At 45.3% G+C, this 24,986-nt stretch overlaps 1 protein-coding gene across 1 annotated transcript in view; it reads left to right on the forward strand.

Annotated features, from left to right (window-relative positions):
• Positions 1–3,581: 3,581 nt before the first annotated feature.
• rusc1 (RUN and SH3 domain containing 1) overlaps positions 3,582–24,986 on the forward strand; it is a 29,849-nt gene continuing 8,444 nt past the window's right edge. The window contains exons 1-10 of the mRNA XM_084336123.1: positions 3,582–3,618; positions 7,714–7,836; positions 8,143–8,219; positions 8,483–8,500; positions 9,185–9,359; positions 11,847–11,952; positions 12,535–12,581; positions 14,420–14,922; positions 23,183–23,430; positions 24,060–24,227. Of these exons, the coding sequence (XP_084192249.1) occupies positions 7,767–7,836; positions 8,143–8,219; positions 8,483–8,500; positions 9,185–9,359; positions 11,847–11,952; positions 12,535–12,581; positions 14,420–14,922; positions 23,183–23,430; positions 24,060–24,227 (1,412 nt within the window). The 5' untranslated portion in view covers positions 3,582–3,618; positions 7,714–7,766. The remainder of the gene's footprint in view (positions 3,619–7,713; positions 7,837–8,142; positions 8,220–8,482; positions 8,501–9,184; positions 9,360–11,846; positions 11,953–12,534; positions 12,582–14,419; positions 14,923–23,182; positions 23,431–24,059; positions 24,228–24,986) is intronic.

Consider the following 24,986-nt stretch of genomic DNA (forward strand, 5'->3'; position numbering starts at 1 on the left):
GAACCACCTCATTCCCTGAGATGGCGAGGAGAAGGAAGAGGAACACTGGCCCGACCTCTGACCCTTACTACAGCGCTGGCCTGAGCAATACAGATGAAACTAAAGCAAACAATATGCGCTTTGATACGTTCGGTTACTCCCCTGTGTTCTCCGACTCTCCTCCACCTCCTCCTCCTCCACGGCCCTTACCCCCCGCCCCGCCCTCGCTGACGCACCCCAAGGCCTGCACCCTGCCTGCCAACTCTGCGCGGCCTGAGCGATTTGATTGGCTCATGGCATTCACGCCTGAGGGCGAAGCACTAGTGCAGCCCCCACCCCTGGAAACGAGGAAATCCGACGTGGAAACCCCAAAGAAGCGGACCACGTCCTCTTCCTCCTCCTCCTCTTCCTCCTCCTCATTATTACGGTCATCTTCAGGGTCAGGCTCAAAGGTCACAACCTTCAAAGAGCTGCGCCTCCGCAATAAGAACGGCTCCCCTCCGACCAAGGTGATTAACGACCCGGATCCCGACCCCAACGTCATAACCCCCGACCCGGACATCCTCTACAACCTGAAGTGGAGGCGAGAGAAGAAGGATGACGACGGGCTCCAGTGGGAGTACACCTCCCAGGCCCAGGCGGTGTTCATGCAGCCGCCGACGCTCACATCCATGGCCGCTCTGAGGGAGATGCTCCAGAGGGCCAAGGAGGAGGAGGAGGAGGGCGGACAGCGTGAGTCTCGCCCCACGCAGAGGATTGGAGGTCCGGCCAGCGAGAGCAACCTGTGGACAAAGGGTGGAGAGAGGGAAGAAGAAGAAGAAGATGAAGAAGAAGAAGTGAAGAGGAAAGACAAGGAGGCGGAGGCGGTGGTTGAGACGGTGGTGGAGGAGGAGGAGGAGGAGGAGGAAGTAGAGGTGGAGGTGAGAGGAAGAGCGGATGGCGGAAGAACTGCAGAGTCCAGAGCTACAGGTGAGTTGAGCGTTTGATGGGTGATGGATGAGTGATGTAACAGATGGAGACTGTGGTTAAGAAGATGGGTGACTAACAGAAGATGGGTGACTGTAACAGAGGAGGGGTGACTGTAACAGAGGAGGGGTGACTGTAACAGAGGATGGGTGACTGTAACAGAGGAGGGGTGACTGTAACAGAAGATGGGTGACTGTAACAGAGGAGGGGTGACTGTAACAGAGGAGGGGTGACTGTAACAGAGGATGGGTGACTGTAACAGAGGAGGGGTGACTGTAACAGAGGAGGGGTGACTGTAACAGAGGAGGGGTGACTGTAACAGAGGATGGGTGACTGTAACAGAGGATGGGTGACTGTAACAGATGATGGGTGACTGTAACAGAGGATGGGTGACTGTAACAGAAGATGGGTGACTGTAACAGAGGAGGGGTGACTGTAACAGATGATGGGTGACTGTAACAGATGATGGGTGACTGTAACAGAGGATGGGTGACTGTAACAGAGGAGTGGTGACTGTAACAGATGATGGGTGACTGTAACAGATGATGGGTGACTGTAACAGAGGATGGGTGACTGTAACAGATGATGGGTGACTGTAACAGATGATGGGTGACTGTAACAGAGGATGGGTGACTGTAACAGAGGATGGGTGACTGTAACAGAGGATGGATGACGGTAACAGAGGATGGGTGACTGTAACAGAGGAGTGGTGACTGTAACAGAGGAGGGGTGACTAAGAGATGATGGGTGACTGTAACAGATGATGGGTGACTGTAACAGAAGATGGGTGACTGTAACAGAGGATGGGTGACTGTAACAGAAGATGGGTGACTGTAACAGAAGATGGGTGACTGTAACAGAAGATGGGTGACTGTAACAGATGGAGACGGGCAGCGGTTAACATGGAGGATGGAGGCTTTTGAATATGTTTTTTAAGATTATTTAAATCGCCATGAAAGCCACTTAAGAAGATAATGGGAATTTGCAAACGTGGGATGAATGAGGAAAAACAGATAGACATTTCTCTTCATCTAATTCAAGAGTGTTTATGTGTATGTGTGTGTGTGTGTGTGTTTGAGTATGTGTGTATAATATGTGTGCGTGTGCACAGGGAAGAAATGATCAAGGGATACATCGATGCATATCAGTGCAGTCTGGGCACCACACCAAGCCTGGGCAGGTGATAGAGACAAACAGATGGAGGGAGAAGGACTAACAGCCGGCTTCTCTCCTTTCTCCTTCCTGATTAATATCAAATTATAACATCGCAGGACAGAACAACGTGAGGGAATATGCGACAGTGGGTAGACGTGAAACTGCAAACGAGATGTAGGAGAAAGGGGGTACAAAAGAGATGGGATACGAGATAGAGACGAGGAGTGACGTCTCTGGGAAGAGAGACGGAGACGCAGAATTAACCAGAGACAGCGGGGTTAGATGGACACAGAGGAGGAAGAGAGGATGATGGGGAGAGGGGAGGAGAGAAAAAGAAACCAACAACAGCAGAGAGTAGAGGACAAAAGAGAGATCGTGTAATCACACACAGAGAGAGAGAGAGAGAGAGAGAGAGAGAGAGAGAGAGAGACAGAGAGAGAGAGAGAGAGAGAGAGAGAGAGAGAGAGAGAGAGAGAGAGAGAGGAGAGAGAGAGAGAGAGAGGAGAGGGAGAGAGAGATGTGTGAGGAGAACGCCTCTCCAGTCACTGTCTTCCTGTTCTGGTTTATCGAAGTGTGATGTCATCGCTGCCTTATTCAATTATTCATCCACTCTCTGCAGACCAGGGAGGGGGGGGGGGGTTAATGGAGAGCTCTCTATCTATCCTCCCTGTTCTCTCTCACTCTCTCTCTCTCTCTCTCTCTCTCTCTCTCTCTCTCTCTCTCTCTCTCTCTCTCTCTCTCTCTCTCTCTCCTTTTCTATCACTTTTAGCCCCCTCTCTCTCTCGCTTCATATTTCCTTCCTGTCTCTGTGTGTTATTTTTTCCTCCCCTCTCCCTCCTCTTCCTGTCTTTTTTCTCCCCAGTCCTCTCACTGTTACATGTCTTCATTTGAGTCTTTTGGGTACATTGGGCTCTTCCCTCCTGTCATGTTTTCCTCTGTTCTGGACGTCTCATCCCGTCTGTTTCTTTCTCTCTCTCTCTCTGTCTGTCTGTGTCTCTCGCTCTCTCTGTCTGTCTCTCTCTCTCTCTCTCTCTCTCTCTCTCTCTCTCTCTCTCTCTCTCTCTCTCTCTCTCTCTCTCTCTCTCTCTCCAGACTGCGTCTCTCATTCCCAAGAGTGGCAGGAATAGCTCAGATCAAGTTACTTATCTCATAGTACTTATGAGCTAATCGTTAGATGAAGTAAATCATAATTTCATCTGTTTACCAGTTGGTCCAGTGACAGTTGACTGTTGCACTGATGCCTGCATTAGTTTGACTTTAGAATTGTTACCTTTTTTAGATAGTCACAGTTTAGGAATATGTTGAGTTCTGCGTAGGAGAAAACCCCCAGAAAAAAACTGCAGAGGGCCTCTATCGCAAGCTCTTGGCAGTAAGCCAGGAATACTGTAGGTGTGTACACCTTTAAGAACCCAAAGGGAGGGTCTTGGTTTTATGAACCAATTACAGAGAGCCAGGGCCAGAAAAACAGGAAGTATCTGGTTTTGGTTACATTTGAAAGACCGCTCAAGTCTATCCCAGGTACCGTAGCTCTCTACTAGCTTGCTTGCTGCCTGTAAGCTTAGCAGTGTGTCCCTGCTTACTGAGTGTAATGTCATTTGTGGTGCTAATCTCTGAAATCTCCACAGAGACAGTCGTGACTAAGCAGGAAAGAGCAGAACTCGGCTCTCTGTTGACTGACTCAGCATTACACTCTGTACTGTACAGCTGGAGGGGGGGGGGGGGATGAGAGTGGTAGAGACACAATGGGGAGACTGATCTCAGAGAGAGAGAGAGAGAGAGAGAGAGAGACAGAGAGAGAGACAGAGAGACAAAGAAGGTGATTCAGAGGTGATGACGGCACCTGCTGCATTGAAACACTGTGAAACATTCAGCATAAAGATTCAGTTTTTATTGTATAAAATGTTACATTATACTCTGAGAATGAAACAGGAAAGCAAAATCCACTGACATGGAGAAATCTATAGGCCTAGCATAGAAGGCTTGAGTGAATTAGTGCGTGAGTGACTGTGTGAGTTTGGATGATCATGAATCTGTCACGGACGGTACAGGGACATTATCAACGTTATCCTTAAACTATAAACTGTTTATTTTTTACTGTTCATATCTCGTCTCCATAGACTCTCATTCACTCTGGGGCATCTGTGTGTATGTGTTGACCCAGAGTGTTGGATGTGTTGTTTGAATATTGCATTACGTGCTGCATGTTGCTACACGATGACAGGTACTGCTGGAAAGAACACATGTTCATGGATGTGCATTCTTCTTCTATGTCAAGAGACACTAACATTCTCTCCATCTCTCTCTCTCTCCTCCCCATTTATTTGCACCATTATTTTCTTTCCACTCCTCCTTTCTCTCACCCCTACATCCCGCCATGTTGTTTATACCGTTTGTCACACCGGCTTTGCTTCTCTCCCTCATGTCCTCCTCTCTTGCCTGTCCTCCCTGCCCCGCCCCCCGTCCTGTCCGTCCCGGCCCTGCCGTCTACCCTGCTGTGACCCTCTCACCCTATTGGATAAACAGTGTTCTCACCCCCGCCGCTGTCCCTTGCCTGTCCCCAGTCCCACTCTCTGGCCTCCCCGTACTTCCTCCACTCTGCCCTCCCTCCCCACCACTCCCCCCCGCCTCACGCTGACCCCCGACCCCGCGGCCTCGCCGGCAGGGAGTCTGCCGCTAAGTGCCACGGCGCCACACGGCAGGCCCACACCGACGGGCACGACGGTACCCGGGGCGATGACGCTAGTCCGGACTGTAGTTCTGGTCACGGGAACAACTTCAAGAGCAACATAGACTCGCTGTACCGCTACATTAATGATTCCAAAAACAAACTAGACCTGGACTATGACTTTTGTTCGGACTCCATCGGCAACTTTGACTCTCTCTACTGTAATGCCTCGGACGAACAGGCCGACGCGCGTGCGTCTGCCACCGGCCACGCTCCGGCGTCGGGCTCTACCACCCCCTATAAGAACATCGATGCCATGTTGCCGGTCGTAGGCGGCTCAGACAAACCCACGCGTGCGACGCGTGCGGGCCGTGACAACGACACAACCAGAGCGTCCAAAGAGCTTCCTCCTCTCCCCACCTACTACCTGTACCACCCTAAGAACTGCCCCCTGCACAAGGGTGCCCCTCCCCGCCTCTCCCCCATCGGAGCCCTCTCCCCCCCCCTGCGCTCCGGGGCCCCTCCCCCCGGGGTGGAGATCTCCGGTCTCAACTCCCCGCTCTTCCCCCGCTCACACACCCTGCCTGCCCTGGCTGCTCCCCTCTACTACCCCTACCTGTACCCCCCTATACCGCCCAGGGCGCCCCCCCTACCCCCAAAACTCCACCAGGCTCCTCCGCAGCCACGCGCGCTGAGTAAGATTACTCTCTCTCTCTCTCTCTCTCTCTCTCTCTCTCTCTCTCTCTCTCTCTCTCTCTCTCTCTCTCTCTCTCTCGTTTCCCTTTGTCACCCATTTCCTCTCTGCTTGTCTGTCTAACCACCCTGCTCGCTTGCATGTCTGTCTGTCTGTCTGTCTGTCTGTCTGTCTGTCTGTCCGTCCGTCTGATTGGCTGCCTCTGTCTCACTCTGTAGTCGGCTCTGAGTAGAACTCCTCTAGCCCCTCCCTCTGCTGTGTTTGCTGTCCCTGGGTATTTGCAGATTTGAAAGAACTGGATTTAGTTTTCTCTGTCACATTACACATCAGTCCCTGCAGGTGTTCCAACACTGCTTATCTACACAGTCCTTTCAAATCCGCAAACTTGTGGGGCTCTGTCTGGGTAACGTAGAGGTAAAAGCACTCGCCTGCCACCGCAGAGACCCGGGTTCAATTCCCGGGTAGCCGAACGTCCGGCTTAGTTACACATTCCTGTAGACACAATTGACCGTGTTCACGGGTGGGAAGCCGGTGGGGTACAAGTCCTGGTTGTTGCAATAGCGACTCCTACTGGTTTGTTGGGGCTCCTCTTCAGCAGGGAGGGGATCAGGGGGAGATGGCGTGAACCTCCACGCTGTCGGTGAAATGGAGCGGCTGGCAACTCCACATGTATCGGAGGAGGCATGTGGTAGTCTACACCCTCCCCAGACCAATAGTAGGGCAGCATGTGGTAGTCTACACCCTCCCCAGACCAATAGTAGGGCAGCATGTGGTAGTCTACACCCTCCCCAGACCAATAGTAGGGCAGCATGTGGTAGTCTACACCCTCCCCAGACCAATAGTAGGGCAGCATGTGGTAGTCTACACCCTCCCGACCAATAGTAGGGCAGCATGTGGTAGTCTACACCCTCCCCAGACCAATAGTAGGGCAGCATGGGTAGTCTACACCCTCCCCAGACCAATAGTAGGGCAGCATGTTGTAGTCTACACCCTCCCCAGACCAATAGTAGGGCAGCATGTGGTAGTCTACACCCTCCCCAGACCAATAGTAGGGCAGCGCAACAATTGGCATAATGACTAAATTGGGGAGAAAGTGGCAGAAAAATGGGGGAGAAATAATTAAATAAATAAATGAGCAAAAAAACAGCTGTTCTTGTTAGAGGGCCATTGTGTATCAGTCTGTCTTCCTTCCTCCATCTCTGTGTCCATCTGACTATCTGGCTGGCTGTCGGTCTGTAATATGTCTGTCTGTCTGTAATTTGTCTGACTTTCTGTCTGGCTGTCTGTCTGTAATATGTGTGTCTGTAATTTGTCTGTCTGTAATATGTCTGTCTGACTTTCTGGCTGTCTGTCTGTAATATGTTCTTCATGTTGCTGCTCTTGTGTTGTTGATCCTTTTGGTTGTCGTTGCATGGAATGCTGTAATTGACATGTGACGTGCATATTCATGCAGAGCACAACAGGTTGATTGGTCATGATGATGATGATGATGATGCTGATGATGATTATTGAATCCCCTGTGTTTTATCTGTGTGTGCGTGCGTGCCCATGCGTACGTGTGTGTGTTTGTGCGACTGTGCGTGCACATGTGTATGGAAGTGTTTATTTGTATGTCCCAAGCAAGCTAACACACTGCTGAGTTTATAACGAATGTCTTCATTTACAGTATATAACTAGTTCATATAAATGGAGGTCAAAAGGAGAGTCCTTCTTCACTCCTGAACACGACACCTGCCCCTGTTGCACGCGTGTTTAAATTGTGTCTGACCTGATCGATTGCCTTGGTCATGCAATCGTTTGCCTTCTAGTTATATCCCTGCGTGCGTGGTGTGTGTGTGTGTGTGTGAGTGTGTCTGGTTGTGTGTGCATGTGCGTGTATGCATACATGCGTGTCAGTGTGAGTATTTGTGTGTGTGCATGTGTGTGCGTACATGCCTGTGTGCCAAGGTTAATGCATGGCCAGTGGCAAGTCTCCCACTGAAGAGTGGTTGACTGGATCCTGTTGTTGATCCCTGACGTCTAAACGTTGTCTTTATAGATCTAGAGGTGAAAAGGTCACCATAGTGTCATTTTTAGGGTGATGTACTCAACATATTTACTGCCAATGGCTTATCCCTGCTGCTACCTGCCTACTCGAATGCTTCTCATCGCTTAATTGCTATTTCTTCTACTAATAACACAATTCCTATCTGTGATCAATAATTAAATTTTTTTTGTACTGGTATGTAAATGTCTCTCTTATTGTCAATCTCAGCCATTCGCAGTGTCTCATTCGTGGGCTCTGAACAGAAAGGCGGGACATCCTGGATGGGTGAAAATGAGAAGATTCCTATGAGAGGTCTTGGCCTGTCCTCTCTGTGGCTGCAGGAAAAGAGAGGTGTGTGTGTGTGTGTGTGTGTGTGTGTGTGTGTGTGTGTGTGTGTGTGTGTGTGTGTGTGTGTGTGTGTGTGTGTGTGTGTGTGTGTGTGTGTGTGTGTGTGTGTGTGTGTGTGTGTGTGTGTGTGTGTGTGTGTGTGTGTGTGTGTGTGTGTGTGTGTGTGTGTGTGTGTGTGTGTGTGTGTGTGTGTGTGTGTGTGTGTGTGTCTGTGTCTGTGTCTGTGTCTGTGTCTGTGTCTGTGTCTGTGTCTGTGTCTGCAGTGTAAGTGCAATGCTTTCCTAACTTCATTGTTGTTCCCACTTGCAGGTCTGGTCAGTGCAGTCAGCCTGGCAGTGGAAGCCATCTTGGCTCAATTCAGTTCCTCCCGGACCGTTGTTCAGAAGGTCAGTCTTTCAACTAGACTGCATTTGACTGTTGTACCTTTTTCTCCGACTGGACCACTGGGTCAAGAATTAGCTGTAATCAAATTGATAATTGTGTTATCCTTTGATTAAATTATATGAGGCCGCACAAATACAAAGATCGGACAATCGATTACTTTGTAAGTTTAACCAACTGATTTGATTAAATATATTGTAGTTATTTAACCATGGAAATCCCTTCCCCATTCCCTCTCCTTCTGAATGTCATCTTCCTTGCTCCCTAGACCCTCCTAGTTAACAAGGTAACTAGTACAGTGTCTGTAGACATCCCTTTCTGTCACTAGCCACAACCTATTTGTGTACTAACTCCACATTTCTCCCTGCTACCCCCTTCCAAATGACATCATCATATCAACCCTTCCAAATGACATCATCACATCATATCAACCCTTCCAAATGACATCATCACATCATATAAATCCTTCCAAATGACATCATCACATCATATAAATCCTTCCAAATGACATCATCACATCATATAAACCCTTCCAAATGACATCACATCATATCAATCCTTCCAAATTACATCATATCATATCAACCCTTGCCACACCTTGATTCTCTCACTCCATGCACTCTTGTGTCTTCCCTCTTTCCCTTTATCTTTTATGTCACCCTCTCTCACCCACTTCATCCCCCTCCTTCCACTCTCTATCTCTTTCTATTCTGTTTTGCACTCTCTCTGCTCCTCTCCTTCATCTCCTCTCCCCCTCCTTTCCTTTCACTCACCTCTCTCCTCCCCTCCCTTGCCTTTCCCCTCCTCTCCTCTCATATCACCCCCTACCTACCCTCATTTCCCTCTCCTTTCCTTTCCTTCTGTCTCCTCTCCTCTCCTCTCCTCTCCTCTCCTCTCCTCTCCTCTCCTCTCCTCTCCTCTCCTCTCCTCTCCTCTCCTCTCCTCTCCTCTCCTCTCCTCTCCTATACAGGCCTTATCAGGGGACAGTAGTGTGAATCCCTCCTTGGGCCGTCTGGTGTTGCAGTGTCTCTGCCCCGCCCTGTGCAGCCTGCTGTCCGATGGCCTCAAGCCCCATCAGAGTGACCTGATTGCAGGCAGGAGGCCAAACTCGGCCTGGGGGCTGGTCCAGGCCTCCACTAAGCCAGGTAGCACAAACCTGGAGCATGGGAGGATGAGCATCCAATCTGCTGCACTGTATCATGTATGACCATGTTAAAAATAGTGTGTCTGTGTATGTGTTTCCACACAGGTGTGTGGGCGAGAGATTGTGTTGTGTTATTATCGACAATTATGAACCCAAGACTTCTGTCTCTTTCTCACAACATTATTCAATACTCATTATATAATGGCATGCACATTTCTCGATTCTGATTGGCTGAAACAGTCAATTTAGACGTGGTTATTTCTCATAACCCACGCTCGTGATCCCAGAACCTGCCCACAACCGAATTACAATCACTCCGCCAGTTCGACTTTTTCATAGGAAAAACCAAGATGGCGGACAATAATCTTTACGAATGGATGTGTTGAAAGCGTCATAACGACTAATTCAAAAACGATTCTGTTATGGCGAATGTGTTAGTTTCTTACACAATGTTGGATTATGTAATTGGTGGGTCATGAGTAATTGTGGAACAAAATATAAATCGCGGGAAGTCTGTTGTTAGATGCCATTCGTCAAAAGGACATTCATTTCACTGTTAATACAATTTTCAAGCAATCAATCAATCAAACCAATAACACACGCTCACGCGGAGGTGCGCTGTTTTAAGTGAGCGTGTGTTATTTTTTAAGTGAGCGTGTGTTATTGGATTGATTGATTGATTGAACATTTTATTAATGTCCGCCTTGTTTCTAACTGGTTATGCTTAGGCCCTCTTTCGAAGTCGGTTATGCTTAGAGTTTATCTTTAGAGCAGGGCGATAGACCACCAGCCCTGATTCCAAACTCTAAGCATAACCGACTTCGAAAGAGGACAAATTCGAAAGAGGGCCTAAGCATAACCAGTTTGAAACAAGGCGGACATTAATTAAATGTTCAATCAATCAATCAATCCAATAACACACGCTCACTTAAAACAGCGCACCTCTGAGCTGCTTCTATAGAAAGTAGGTTAAAAATGTAACTTCTCTTTTTTTTTTTTTTACCTACTAGGTTAAAAAAATATATTGCCTCCTATAGGAGGGAAATTGTATAAAGATGTAAGCACTGTCTATCTGTAATAAAATGTTCAATCAATCAATCCCATAACCCACGCTCACTTCATTCTTAGATGGAATGCCTTGAAACAGCGCTGCTTCTACACACGGAGGCAACGTCTCTTCTTTTGTTTGGAACTACTTTTTCTGCGGATGGTTTTGTCAATAAATTATTTATTTTTTTAATCCACTTTTTCTCCTTATTTTCTATTTTTCTCCCATCCCAATTTCGTATCGCCAATTCTCCCCTTCAATTCTCCCTCCCCTGTCTTGAACGTTGCTAGACTATGCCTCCCACTGGTTGGCTGTAGTGAGGATAGAAGCCTTGCATCACGTGTCCCCTCCGGTACACGAGGAGGCAGCCTGTCGCATCTTTTCACCAGACAGCGCGGACTCTCAGTGGCGAGGTGTAACGTGTGGGAGGCTCACGCTGCCCCCGATACTTCCTGTCTCTGCTGTACAGGCGTCACCCGACCGACCTGTAGGAGTCGCTGTCCACAACGTCCAATCCCTACCCATCGACTTTCCACCCGCTACCTCTGCCTCTGCCAATTGAGATAGTATGACGACTGGCCCAAGCCGCAGGCAACGCTGACTCGGGGAGTCGAGACCGGAGTCTCTTGCATTGGTGACGAGCGCAATCCCCGCTACGCCACCCAGCCGCCCCGTTTTGTCAATAAATCTTCAATTAATGTGTGTTTATTGTATAGCAATAAGGTTGGATGAATGCACCAGTTGTATAAAAGCCATTACACCACACGCAGTTGTGGGTTATGAGAATTAGACCATGCCTAGGGGGGTCTAACGACCACCCCTAGGCATGGTCTAATTCTCATAACCCACTCCTGCGCATGATGTAATGCTTTAATATTCAATTGATTTCAGTGTTGCTACATCCTTGATAAAGTGGAAAAAACGTGTTGATTAGATATCGATTGGCTTTCAAGTGCCAAAGCTTTCCTAAAAACCCCTAACCTCTCTCTCTCTCTCTCTCTGTCTGTCTGTCTGTCTGTCTGTCTGTCTGTCTGTCTGTCTGTCTGTCTGTCTGTCTGTCTGTCTGTCTGTCTGTATGTCTGTCTGTCTCTCTGTCTGTCTGTCTGTCTGTCTGTCTGTCTGTCTGTCTGTCTGTCTGTCTCTGTCTGTCTGTCTGTCTGTCTGTCTGTCTGTCTGTCTGTCTGTCTGTCTCTCTCTGTCTGTCTGTCTGTGTCTCTCTCTCTCTCTGTCTGTCTGTCTGTCTGTCTGTCTGTCTGTCTGTCTGTCTGTCTGTCTGTCTGTCTGTCTGTCTGTCTGTCTGTCTGTCTGTCTCTCTCTCTCTCTCTCTCTCTCTCTCTCTCTCTCTCTCTCTCTCTCTCTCTCTCTCTCTCTCTCTCTCTCTCTCTCTCTCTCTCTCTCTCTCTCTCTCTCTCTCTCTCTCTCTCTCTCTCCTGCTTGTAGGTCCTAGTACCCAGGCCTTGTACAAGCTGCAGGCCCGAGTCGGAGAGCTTCCTCAGCTCAAACAGAGCACGCACAGGTTCAATGCCTTCCTCCTTGGCCTGCTCAAGTAAGTCGTTGGCCTCTTTAATTTAATTTCAAACCTTTATCTAAATTTCAAAAGGCAACTGAGGTTTCCCTCATTTACAGTTACGTTGAGTGTACATACAGAAATAAGCTAAAGAAAAAGGAATATAAAATCATAACAATAAGACAAGCAAGGATAACAATAAATGAAAACATGTACAACTTGTTTGACAATGGTTTGAGATCAATGTAAGGACTGTTGGAGTTCATTCTATGAGCTAGGGGCATCATAGCAAAATGCTGATTCACCCTGTTCCGAGCAAACTCTGAGGACCTTAGGACCAGCCAGTCACTAGAACGGGTTCCATAGGTTCCAAAATTCCATTCCAATAATGATGTAGTAAAACCTAACCTTACCGGTGGAGAGAGAAGCACTCAACCTGATTGTTTGTTGTTATTTACGGATGCTGCTGTCTTGGCCTCATGTCTCTTGAAAAGAGATCTCAGTGGGACTTCCAAGTGAAATACATTCTACTCTCCTCTCCTCTCCTGTCTGCAGGCATGATACAACATGTTTAAAATCATCCTAAATATTCCTGAGTTATGGTCCTTCTCTGGTTTTCAGCACCAAGCTTCTTGATCTGTGGCTGTCCCACCTTCAAACCTGCACCGGTAGGTCTATGTCACTCCCCCTGTAATTCTTTAAATACACAATCTGTGCTTTTTCTTTGCCAATATCAATGTCCGGTGTATAAACATACATTCTGGTAGAGTCTGATCTATAGATTAGTTAGATACGACATTTGGAAGATTCTAAACCCGTTATAGATCTTTACTATACTACTTTACTATAGGAATATAGATCTTTACAGACATTACATGAACAAACCTGTTACAGCAACATATTTAGCTCTAGTATTTATCTATCAAGAGTTCAGTCAATCAAATAACAATTTGAATTTCTTTCTCTTTTTGGTGGGGCTATTCATTTTTTAGACATGGACAGTAGACTATATATATATAAGTATCTTGGAGAGAGCTTCTATGCTATGCTCTTGTTTTTAAGGCTGAATTTTTTTCTCCACCCCCTCTTTAGCACTTTATGTTTTATGTTGTTGTTGTAATTTATTATGTATTGATTGATGAGTGTACTGTTGCTGTTTACATGTGTAACTGTTGTATGAGCGGCTGTCTGAACAGGTCACACTTTGTAAATGAGACCTCAGTCTCAATGTGATTTTACCTGTTTAAAGGGGAACTCCAACATTTTGGGAAATTAGCTTATTTAACATCTTCCCTGGAGTTAGACAAGAAGATACATACCTTTTTTGTCTCTGTGCGTGCATTTTAGCTTTGGGAATAGACGCTCCGTTAGCATAGCTTAGCTTCATCACTGGAAGTGGGGGAGATCCGGAGCCTTACAGTGCCTTACAGTGTATTGCAAGGTCTGACATTGACCAAACTTGATATGCATGACCTTGGTGGGCTCTAGGTCAACTCCTGAAAAGGGGGTCAATGTCAGACTTTGCAATCAAAAGTTAGGGGGCTAATAACCCTTGCCATAATTTCAGTGCGCCCCCTAACTTTTGATTGCAAGGTCTGACATTGACCCCCTTTTCAGGAGTTGACCTAGAGCCCACCAAGGTCATGCATATCAAATTTGGTCAATGTCAGACCTTGCAATACACTGTAAGGCACTGTAAGGCTCCGGATCTCCCCCACTTCCAGTACAAGGTATGTATCTTCTTGTCTAACTCCAGGGAAGATGTTAAATAAGCTAATTTCCCAAAATGTTGGAGTTCCCCTTTAAATAAAGGTGAAATACAATTCAAATAAAACTCTCCATTTACAGTAGACTATACATATAACTCTCCATATACAGTAGACTATACATATCACTCTCACACTCTGTGCTGGAGGCGTACTACAGTGATCTCTTGTTGTTTCTCAGATGTGCTGGAGGCGTGCTACAGTGATCTCTTGTTGTTTCTCAGATGTGCTGGAGGCGTGCTACAGTGATCTCTTGTTGTTTCTCAGATGTGCTGGAGGCGTACTACAGTGATCTCTTGTCGTTTCTCAGATGTGCTGGAGGCGTGCTACAGTGATCTCTTGTTGTTTCTCAGATGTGCTGGAGGCGTGCTACAGTGATCTCTGGTTGTTTCTCAGATGTGTTGGAGGCGTGCTACAGTGATCTCTGGTTGTTTCTCAGATGTGCTGGAGGCGTGCTACAGTGATCTCTTGTTGTTTCTCAGATGTGTTGGAGGCGTGCTACAGTGATCTCTTGTTGTTTCTCAGATGTGCTGGAGGCGTGCTACAGTGATCTCTTGTTGTTTCTCAGATGTGCTGGAGGCGTGCTACAGTGATCTCTTGTTGTTTCTCAGATGTGCTGGAGGCGTGCTACAGTGATCTCTTGTTGTTTCTCAGATGTGCTGGAGGCGTGCTACAGTGATCTCTTGTTGTTTCTCAGATGTGCTGGAGGCGTGCTACAGTGATCTCTTGTTGTTTCTCAGATGTGCTGGAGGCGTACTACCGGCCCTCCTCCTTCATGTGTCTGTCGTCGACCTCCTGCCAGCCTCTGTTTGAGGAGCTGCTCCTCCTGCTGCAGCCCCTCAGCCTGCTGACCTTTAACCTCGACCTGCTCTTCCAGCACCACCACCTTGAGCCAGCCAATCACAGCCCGGAGATGATCCCCAGTCCACCCAATCAGGATTTAGGACACAGGCTCTCGCCCAGAGGGTCGATCTCCAAGGCCCGGGGCGGCAGCTACCTCGAGGGCCTATCAGAGTTGGACTTTGGTGGAAGTCCTGAACGGCAGGCAGCCAATGGCAAAACGAGCTCCTCCTCGTCCCCGGTCAGTTGGATGGGTGTGGGTTTAGGGGAGCCAGCGCCTGCGAGGCGCCCGGTGGGCCTGGGACAGACCAGTCCTCAGCTACAGTGGGTACAGGAGAAGGAGATCACAGAGCTGCCTCCTCCTTCTGCTGAGGAGGCCAGCCTCACCCAGCAGGCAGGACAGGTAATACACATGTGGGAGAATGATGTTAAAGACCGTATTGACATGTATACGAGATGACCCTTTTGAAGATCATATCTTGTTTTTATAAAGAAACCATATCTGACCAGAATGTAATACCAGTAATACTAAAACACTGAATAAAACAACATATAGGTATGTTTACATTATTTTAAATGAAATTGTCCTCTTTACACAAGATAACAATGCAAAAAAACAAGTATTAATTTGTGTTATTTAAATACAAAAAAAATAGTGGTAGGTCTATTACTAACATTTAACATTCAAATTAAATTCGACTCATTGATCACCATGATCTTTAAATTGAAATTAAAGTCCTGACCAGGGTTTCTGCTAGAAAGAATTGGTGCTGGTCCATGTGTCCGGGGGGATTTCAATGTCAATGTCAATTCTGGTCAAATATTATCTGTGTTTATTGAGCTTTATTTATAATAATGTTATACCCAATGCTTAATCCTTATTGTTAATCAAAAAGGTCCCCCCTTAAGATGACCCCCTTTTTCAGGGTGTAATTTGCGGCAAAGAATACCATCTTATATTCGGGATAATACGGTATTAAATACACTGTCTTATATTCAGGACAATACGGTATTAAATACACTGTCTTATATTCAGGACAATATGGTATTAAATACACTGTGTTATATTCAGGAAAATACAGTATTAAAAACTCTGTTATATTCAAGACAATACAGTATTAAAAACACTGTTATATTCAAGACAATACAGTATTAAAAGCACTGTGTTATATTCAGGACAATACAGTATTAAAACACTGTTATATTCAGGTCAATACAGTATTAAAAACACTGTTATATTCAGGATAATACAGTATTAAAAACACTGTTATATTCAAGACAATACAGTATTAAAAACACTGTTATATTCAAGACAATACAGTATTAAAAACACTGTTATATTCAAGACAATACAGTATTAAAAACACTGTCTTATATTTGGGACAATGCGGTTTTATGACTGCCCCCTCTTTGTCGACTGATTGGTCGGTTTGATTTTTGTCGACCAGGATGTTGTTAGTTGATTTGTAAGCATTTTCTGTGTAATCAGCTATTTCCTGAAATATTATGAGCACTAAGTTATGCAAAATTTAAAGAAGTCCCTCTGCATTTAAAGAGGTCCCTCCCTATTGCACATTGAAAACAAAAATTGCATCAACAAATTGATTAGTTGACAAATTCCTAAGACTAGGGAAACTATATCGGTATTGGCTGATATGTGTGATTTCTTTATTTATTGGCATCGGTTGGATGAGCAAATCTGAGCATATATATATAGGTAACCATATTTATTGGCTGATGATTGCGAGAAAAAAAAAGATTTTTTTTTTATCATATTAGTCAAATGAGCAGTACTGCGCAGATGTGAACAACCAATCGTTATTTATCTAGCTAGCTGTGCAGGTTTTTGTGGGTTTTTTTTTTTTTTTTTTATCACGCAGGTCTTGTTTCAGTGAAATTAAAACGGATACTTTTCCATTTTACAGTGTTTTCATCACTTATAACTTTTAGTATGTACAAAATTCTTTTATACAGACCATATCGATATCGGTAGATATCAGTAATTGGCCGTAACAGAAAATGTATTTAAGCATTACATCACGCGCAGGAGTGGTTTGTGAAAAATAAACCATGCCTAGGGGTGGTCGTTAGACCACCCTAGGCATGGTTTATTTTTCACAAACCACGACTACAAGTGGTGTAATGCTTTTATACAACTGGCACATTCATCCAACCTTATTGCTATACAATAAACACACATTAATCGAAGATTTATTGAAAAAACCATCCGCCAGAAAAAGTAGTTCCCACAACAACAAAAAAGAGAAGTTGCCTCCATGTGGAAGCAGCTCGGAAGTGCATCCAACTGCACATCCAGCAAACTAACACATCCAACTGTCTCTCAACTAAGACATCCAACAAACTAACACATCCAACTGTCTCTCAACTAAGACATCCAACAAACTAACACATCCAACTGTCTTTCAACTAAGACATCCAACCAACTAACACATCCAACTGTCTTTCACCTAGACATCCAACCAACTAACACATCCAACTTTTCTTTAGTTTTTAACCTACTTTCTATAGAACTTCATTCTTAGATGCTTCTATAGAAAGTAGGTAAAACAAATAAAAAAAAAGTTTTCTTTGCCCTATAGGAATTTTTAATAAAAAAAATTTTAAACCTACTTTCTATAGAAGCAGCTGGGAGGTGCGCTGTTTTAAGTGAGCGTGGGTTATTGAATTGATTGATTGCTAATTTTATTACTGTCCGCCTTGTTTCCAACTGGTTAAGTTTAGGCCCTCTTTCGAAGTTGGTTAAGGTTAGAGTTTGGAACCAGGGCTGGTGGTCTATCGCCCTGCTCTAAAGACAAACTAACCAACTTCGAAAGAGGGCCTAAACTTAACCAGTTGGAAACCAGGCGGACAGTAATAAAATTAGCAATCAATCAATCAATCAATCAATCAATCAATTCAATAGGCCATGCTCACTTAAAACAGCGCACCTCCCAGCTGCTTGAAAGTTGTACAGTGTCCCCTTACTGTAGGTTAGGTTAAAAAAAAAGAAAAAAAAAAGTAAATTAATCAATCAATCAATCCGCACGATTTTTATTTTGTTCCACAATGACTCATGACCCATCAATTACATCATCCAACATTGTTTAAAGAACTAAGACATTCGCCGTGACAGAATCGGTTTATATTTAGTCGTTATGACGCTATCAACATATCCATTTGTTAAAGAGTATTGTCCGCCATCTTGTTTTTTCCTAAAAAGCCGCACGGCAGAGTGATAGTAATTCGGTTGTGGGCGGGTCCTGGGACCAAGAGCGTGGAATTATGAAAAATACATACGTGTAAATTGACTGTTTCAGCCAATCAGAATCGAGAAATTTGCATGCCGTTGTATAATACTGGTTACTTGCATCAGCCAAAATGTTCATATCCGTGCATCCCTACCTATGACTGCTACCCCGGAAAGAGACGGCAAGAGGGAACAGAGCGGCCGGATGCATTCTGAATGTATTCTGGAGTCACTGCGGTTGAATCCCCTGTGTATTTCTATGGAGTCCTTGTCCGGCGAATGTGTCCAGTGTGGACATTCCACGTCCGTTCCTCTTCTAGTCTGTTTCAAGGGTTAGACAACAAAGCACCATAGAAGGAGATGACAATGGTTGCTAATGTATCCCACAGTTCTTTGCACTTATATGGAAGTATTCCTCTACATGGGACCAGAATCACAGCTGGATTGATTGATTGATTGATTGATTGAAAACTTTATTAACAGATTGCAGAATGGGTACAGTACAGTACAGCTCAATACATACAATTGTTAAGGGGATGCACTGTACAACTGTACAAGCAAAACTGTACATTGGAATATTGACAAAACCATACTTCGTCATTTACTGTACATTGGAGGGGGTTGGGTTGGGACATTTACAGGGGCCAGTTTCGAATTGCAGTCTCCCGTAGGTGTTCTTTGAGAGTGGTTTTGAAAGTGGGTAGTGATTCACATTCCTTTACAGCTTTGGGTAGGGCGTTCCACATTGATGTGGCATAATTGCGAAACGTGTTTAGTCCCTTGTTTGAGCCGAATCTGGGTTTAACATGATTTGTGGAGCTCCCTCTGGTGTTGTGATCGTGGTATTCACTGACCTTTGGGAAGTATTTTGACATGTACATGGGTACCTTGGTCGTGTAGTGCATCTTGTAGACCAGGCCCATTGCAAGTTGCTGTACTCTGTCGTCTACTCTAAGCCATCCTAGGTTGTCAAAGTGGGCAGGGGTGAGGTGGGTTCTAGGAGTAAGGTCAAGCAGTAGTCTGACCAGTTTGTTTTGAGATGTTTGTAATTTTGTTTTTAGCACCTTTGAGGTGCTTTGGTACCATGAGGTGCAAGCATAGTCGTAGTACCCCTGAATGAGTGCTCCTGCCAGAGTCTTCAGGGTATTCTTGTTTACCAGAGAGGAGATCCGGTACAAGAATCGAGTTTGTTGGTTGACTTTTTTTTATTACATTGGATGCCATTTTGTCACAGGAACGATTTGCCTCTAGGATGGAACCCAGGTAGGTCATTTCTTCTTTCCTTGTGACAATATTCTCACCCACTGTAACTGAGAAGCCGTCGGTCTTGCTGAGTTTGTTATTTGAACCGAAGAGAATGGACTCTGTTTTGCCCATGTGTAATGATAGTTTGTTATCAGCGAGCCATATGCAGATTTTGCCTAGTTCCGAGCTGAGGGTTTTTTCAACCTGTAACTTGTTCCTGTCAGAGACCAGCAGGGCTGAGTCGTCCGCAAACAGGAACAAGTTGCAGTCACAAGCTGACAACACACCATTTGCATAAATTAGGAACAGTAGCGGTGGAATGAACGGGAGTCAATGAGCCTGACGCAGAGAATCAAAATGCTAAAATCTCGACATCCGTAATGGATATCAGCTAGCTAGTCGACAAACAAGTATTGAAACTAGTTTCCTTCAATTCTGTTAATTTGAGTGATTCTGTGACATCCACAGCAACTGTGACAACGGATGTATCACCTGCTAGCACAGGTTAAGCTAACGGTAGCCACTGTAACTTGACATCTCCTTCTATGGTGCTTCTTGGTCAAGGACAGGCCTAGAAGTTTTGTTCAAAGCAGACCCATCATTTCATACTCCATATGGTAATATTGTGTATTGTTTTTGTACGGACTGGAGGAAGAATACATATTACCTTGGTAATAACTCTGATCCGGAAAAAACTATCCAAAGCTCCTTAGTGGCTTTGTAGTCACACGGTGGGTGTGTTACTCTAGAGCAGGGGTTCCCAAACTTTTTCAGCTCGAGACCCAAAAGAGAAATTTGGTGTTTCCCCGGGACCCAAATTTACAAAAATACATCATGAATTGCCATAACATACATTTATAAACGACTGATAAAGAACACAACAAACCATGAATTTCAAATGTATATGAAATGTATTTATTTAATTATAAAAGTACATCACAGCAATAATCAGAGTGTAATATTAAGTTTCTCACCACCTCATACATACAATTTTGTAACACTTTTAAATGAACAAACATGTTCTACTCTCCTTTCTATTTCTCACCCCTTTTTCAACTCTCCATTTCTTACCCCCTCCCTCCGTCCCTCAACCTTAAACCCCAACATTGAGCAACATTCTGATTAATTTGTACGGACTTATTTAAAAATTCTACTGACCTGACATCATGCTAGAAGCCGAGGTATAATATTTCATCTATGGCACAATGAAATCTAATGAGAGGTATGTGGCTGGTTGAAGTTTTCAACCAGCAGATCTATTCTGGGCTTGGTTTTTGAAAGTGCTATTCTGAGGTCATGCTGAGCATTTAGTCTGTTTCTGTATTTGTTTTCAGGTATGCTAGAGTAGAAAACCCAGATTCACATAAGTATGTGGTGCCAAACTGAATCAACACATCTACAGCTTAAAAAAAAAATAATAATAATAATTTTTATAATATATATATATATATATATTTTTTTTTAATTGGCGACCCAATAAAAACGGGTCCGCAACCCATTTTTGGTCGCGACCCAGAGTTTGGGAAACGCTGCTCTAGAGCAACTGCAACACTCTGACCAGATGTCACAGCATCACACCTGGACAAGAGGCAGGGGAACTATGTGAGAATGCTGTTCATCGACTACAGCTCAGCATTCAATACCATAGTCCCCTCCAAACTCATAGCCAAGCTCAGGGACCTGGGCTTGAACTATGACCTCTGCCAGTGGGTCCTGGACTTCCTGACAGGCAGACCCCAGGTGGTAAGAGCAGGCAACTGCACCTCCTCATCCATCACGCTCAACATAGGGGCCCCCCAGGGCTGTGTTCTGAGCCCCCTCCTCTACTCCCTGTACATACATGACTGCGTGGCACAGCGGAACAACAACACAATCATCAAATTTGCTGATGACACAGTAGTGGTGGGCCTGATCTCTGCCAACGACGAGAGGGCCTACCTGGAAGAGGTAGAGAATCTGTCACAGTGGTGTCAGGAGAACTGCCTCTCCCTGAACGTCAGCAAAACAAAAGAGATGATTGTGGACTTCAGGAGGTCGGGGGTCAAGGACTACAGCCCCCTCAGCATCGACGGGGCACCGGTTGAGAGAGTGAACAGTTTCAAGTACCTCGGAGCCCACATATCCGAGGACTTGACATGGACCACACACATTGACAGTGTTGTGAAGAAGGCACGACAACGCCTCTACTTCCTCAGGCGCCTAAGGAAGTTCCAAGTCAGTCAGAAGATCCTTAGGAACTTCTACTCATGTACAATAGAGAGCATCCTGACTGGCAACATCACCTCCTGGTTTGGGAATAGCACTGCACAAGACCGTAGCAGACTACAAAGAGTGACACGTTCAGCCGAACGCACAATTGGAGGGGGGCTTCCCACCCTCCAGAACATTTACAACAAGCGGTGCAGGGGGAAGGCTAAGAGAATTATTAAGGACTCGAGCCACCCGAACAACTGCCTCTTTGAACTGCTGCGGTCAGGCAAGCGATACCGGAGTCTTAAGGCGAGCACAGAAAGACTCAGAAGAAGCTTCTATCCCCAGGCCATCAGGCTGCTAAACGAACAATAAACACTATGCAACAACCATCAAATGCACACAGCACACACACCCACACGCACACACTCACTTAAACCACACAAACACACTTTGTATTTATTGATAAAGGATTTGCACTACAACTCGTACACCCACTGTAAATTGTACCTAAATTGCACCTCATCCCATTTCTGCCTTGCACTATATAGTATTGTATTAGTACACTGCACAGTATTGTATATTATATGGTAACTCAGTTACGTCTATTCTGCATCGAACATTGTACATTTAAGCATTACATCACGCGCAGGAGTGGTTTGTGAACAATAAACCATGCCTAGGGGTGGTCGTTAGACCCCCCTAGGCATGGTTTATTGTTCACAAATCACGACTGCAAGTGGTGTAAAGCTTTTATACAACTGCCAGATTCATCCAACCTTATTTCTATACAATAAACACACATTAATCGAAGATTTATTGAAAAAACCATCCGCCAGAAAAAGTTGTTCCCACAACTACAAAAAAGACAAGTTGCCTCCATGTGGAAGCAGCTTGAAGTGCATCCAACCAAACTAACACATCCAACTGTGTATTATTGGAATGATTGAGAGAAGTTGCCTCATGTGGAAGCAGCTTGAAGTGCATCCAACCAACTAACACATCCAACTGTGTATTATTGGAATGATTGATTGAAAATTGTATTACCAGATGCAGAATGGGTACAATACAGTACGGCTCAATACACACAATTGTTAAGGGAATGCAGACCTACTTTCCATAGAACTTCATTCTTAGATGCTTCTATATAAAGTAGGTAAAACAAATTAAAAAGTTTTCTTTGCCCTATAGGAAAAAAAACGTTTTCTTCGCCCTATTTTTTTATTTATTTCTTTTAGCCTAAACTTAACCAGTTGGAAACCAGGGGTACAGTAATAAAATTAGCAATCAACCAATCAATCGATTCAATAGACCATGCTCACTTAAAACAGCGCTGCTTCTCTCTCAGTCTGACTCCCCCGCTGTTGCAGACAGGAGTGTGTGTGTTTGTGGGTACGCCAGCGTCGGACAGTGTGAGAGTGAACGCTGCAGTCAGTGGGAAGGAAGTAGAAATTTAAATCAATCAATTAATCAATCAATCAATCCGCGATTTTTCTTTTGTTCTAGATTGACTCAAGACCCATCAATTACATCATCCAACATTGTTTAAAGGACTAACACATTCGCCTTGACAGAATCGCTTCATATTTAGTCATTATGGCGCTATCAACATTCTGGCGCTATCAACATTCTCCCGGAGTGAGCCGGCGGAGTGATTATGTGATTCGGTTGTGGGCGGGTCCTGAGCCCAGGACCGTGGATTGTTGCCAATAAAGACGTGTAAATGGACTGTTTCAGCCAATCAGAATCGAGAAATTTGCATGCCGTTGTATAAATGTCTATACTGAACACTGTGACCTCATTTTTTTTTACTTCTAATTTACATGCTATACTATGTTATTTTATTTCATACTTATCTTGTCTTGCACAGTCTCTGGAGCGTAACAGTAAGAAGCATTTTGTATAAAAGTATTCTGTACTTCTGTATGACAACTATTAAAGAAACTTGAAACTTGAGAAACTTGTACCTCCACACACACAGGCGATCCAGCAGGGCTGGGGGGCCGTGGTCCGCTGGGGAGGCCGGCTGAGTCACAACCTGGCCGAGCTGAGCCTGTCCGGAGGGCAGAACCAGAGGCAGGAGGGGATCCACAGGGATCTTCCAGAGCTCCAAGCCCGGGCGGGGAGCGACTTCCCTCGGGTAGACGGCGGCACCGTCGTCCCCTGGAGCCTGGGCCGACTCTTTGGAGCCTCCAGAAACCCTAGCAGCCCGTCGGCGCCACCAACCAGGTTTTGATTGATTGATTGATTGATTGATTGTTAGCTAGCCGACGTGAAGTGCATGTCGATACACCCTATGAGTGTGTGGTGTTGATGTGTTAGGTGCTACAAGTGTGATATGAGTGTGATACAGTCAGAGATGGGAAGGAACCGTGACATGGAACTCCCTCGTCAACAAGCATGCAGCCTAAAATAAACAAGTACCAGAGAAGACGACGGCAAAGATGATTTTTTTCCCTCACAGGAGTAAGATCAGGAGCAAGTAAAAGTAGGGATGTAGGGGAAAGAGAAAGAGGTAGCAGGAGGGAGAGAGAGAGGCAGTTTCGTTATGGAACTCCCTAGCGACTTCCGTCACCAGCTCTGGGAAGATAAGCAGACACGAAATTAATGGACTCTACGAAAATTTGTGGAGTGAGACGTAAAATTGCTTATACTAGTAATAGTAGAGGAGGGTTATTTGATTGAGCAACAAATTTGCCATGTTTAGGGTCTTAGAAACATATTAGCATTTTAAACTGGGAATGTTTTTAACGGGATACAGCTCTGCGATGCACCTCTTTATGTCTCTCTCTCTCTCTCTCTCTCTCTCTCTCTCTCTCTCTCTCTCTCTCTCTCTCTCTCCCCCTCCCTCTCTCCAGGCGTCCCTCTCAGTGGTTGGCGCCGGGGGTCACCGCATTGACCCGTATGGTGAGCAGCAGTTCCACCCCGATGCTCAGGAGGGTGCAGGAGGCCCAGGGAGAGAGTGAACCAGAGCTGGAGAGAGAGGTGCAGGAGGTGGAGATGAGCGATAGACCCAGGCCCCTCAGGTGCAGTATGCATGTGGAGATGATGGTGGCGATGTTGAGGAGGAGAATGATGATGATGATGATGATGATGATGATGATGATGATGATGATGATGATGATGATGATGAGGAGAATGATGATGATGATGAGGAGGAGAATGATGATGATGAGGAGGAGGAGAATGATGATGATGATGATGTTAAGGAGGAGAATGGTGATGAGAATGATGATGATGATGTTGAGGAGAATGATTATGATGATGAGGAGAATGATGATGATGATGATGATGTTGAGGAGGAGAATGATGATGATGAGGAGAATGATGATGATGATGTTGAGGAGGAGAATGATGATGATGAGGAGGAGAATGATGATGATGATGTTGAGGAGGAGAATGATGATGATGAGGAGGAGAATGATGATGATGATGTTGAGGAGAATGATGATGATGATGATGATGATGTTGAGGAGGAGAATGATGATGATGAGGAGAATGATGATGATGATGATGTTGAGGAGGAGAATGATGATGATGAGGAGGAGAATGATGATGATGATGAGGAGGAGGAGGAGAATGGTGATGATGAGGAGGAGAATGATGATGATGATTATGTTGAGAATGAGAATGATGATGAGGAGGAGAATGATGATGATGAGGAGGGAGGAGGAGAATGATGATGATGATAACGATGATGATGAAGAATGTTTTCTTTTTATTGACCTTTTGCATTTTAGGCATTTAGCAGCAGACACTCATCTAGGGGGACGCACAGGATGTGA

Source organism: Notolepis coatsorum (assembly GCF_963971535.1).
Source record: "Notolepis coatsorum genome assembly, chromosome: 19".
NCBI lineage: Eukaryota > Metazoa > Chordata > Actinopteri > Aulopiformes > Paralepididae > Notolepis > Notolepis coatsorum.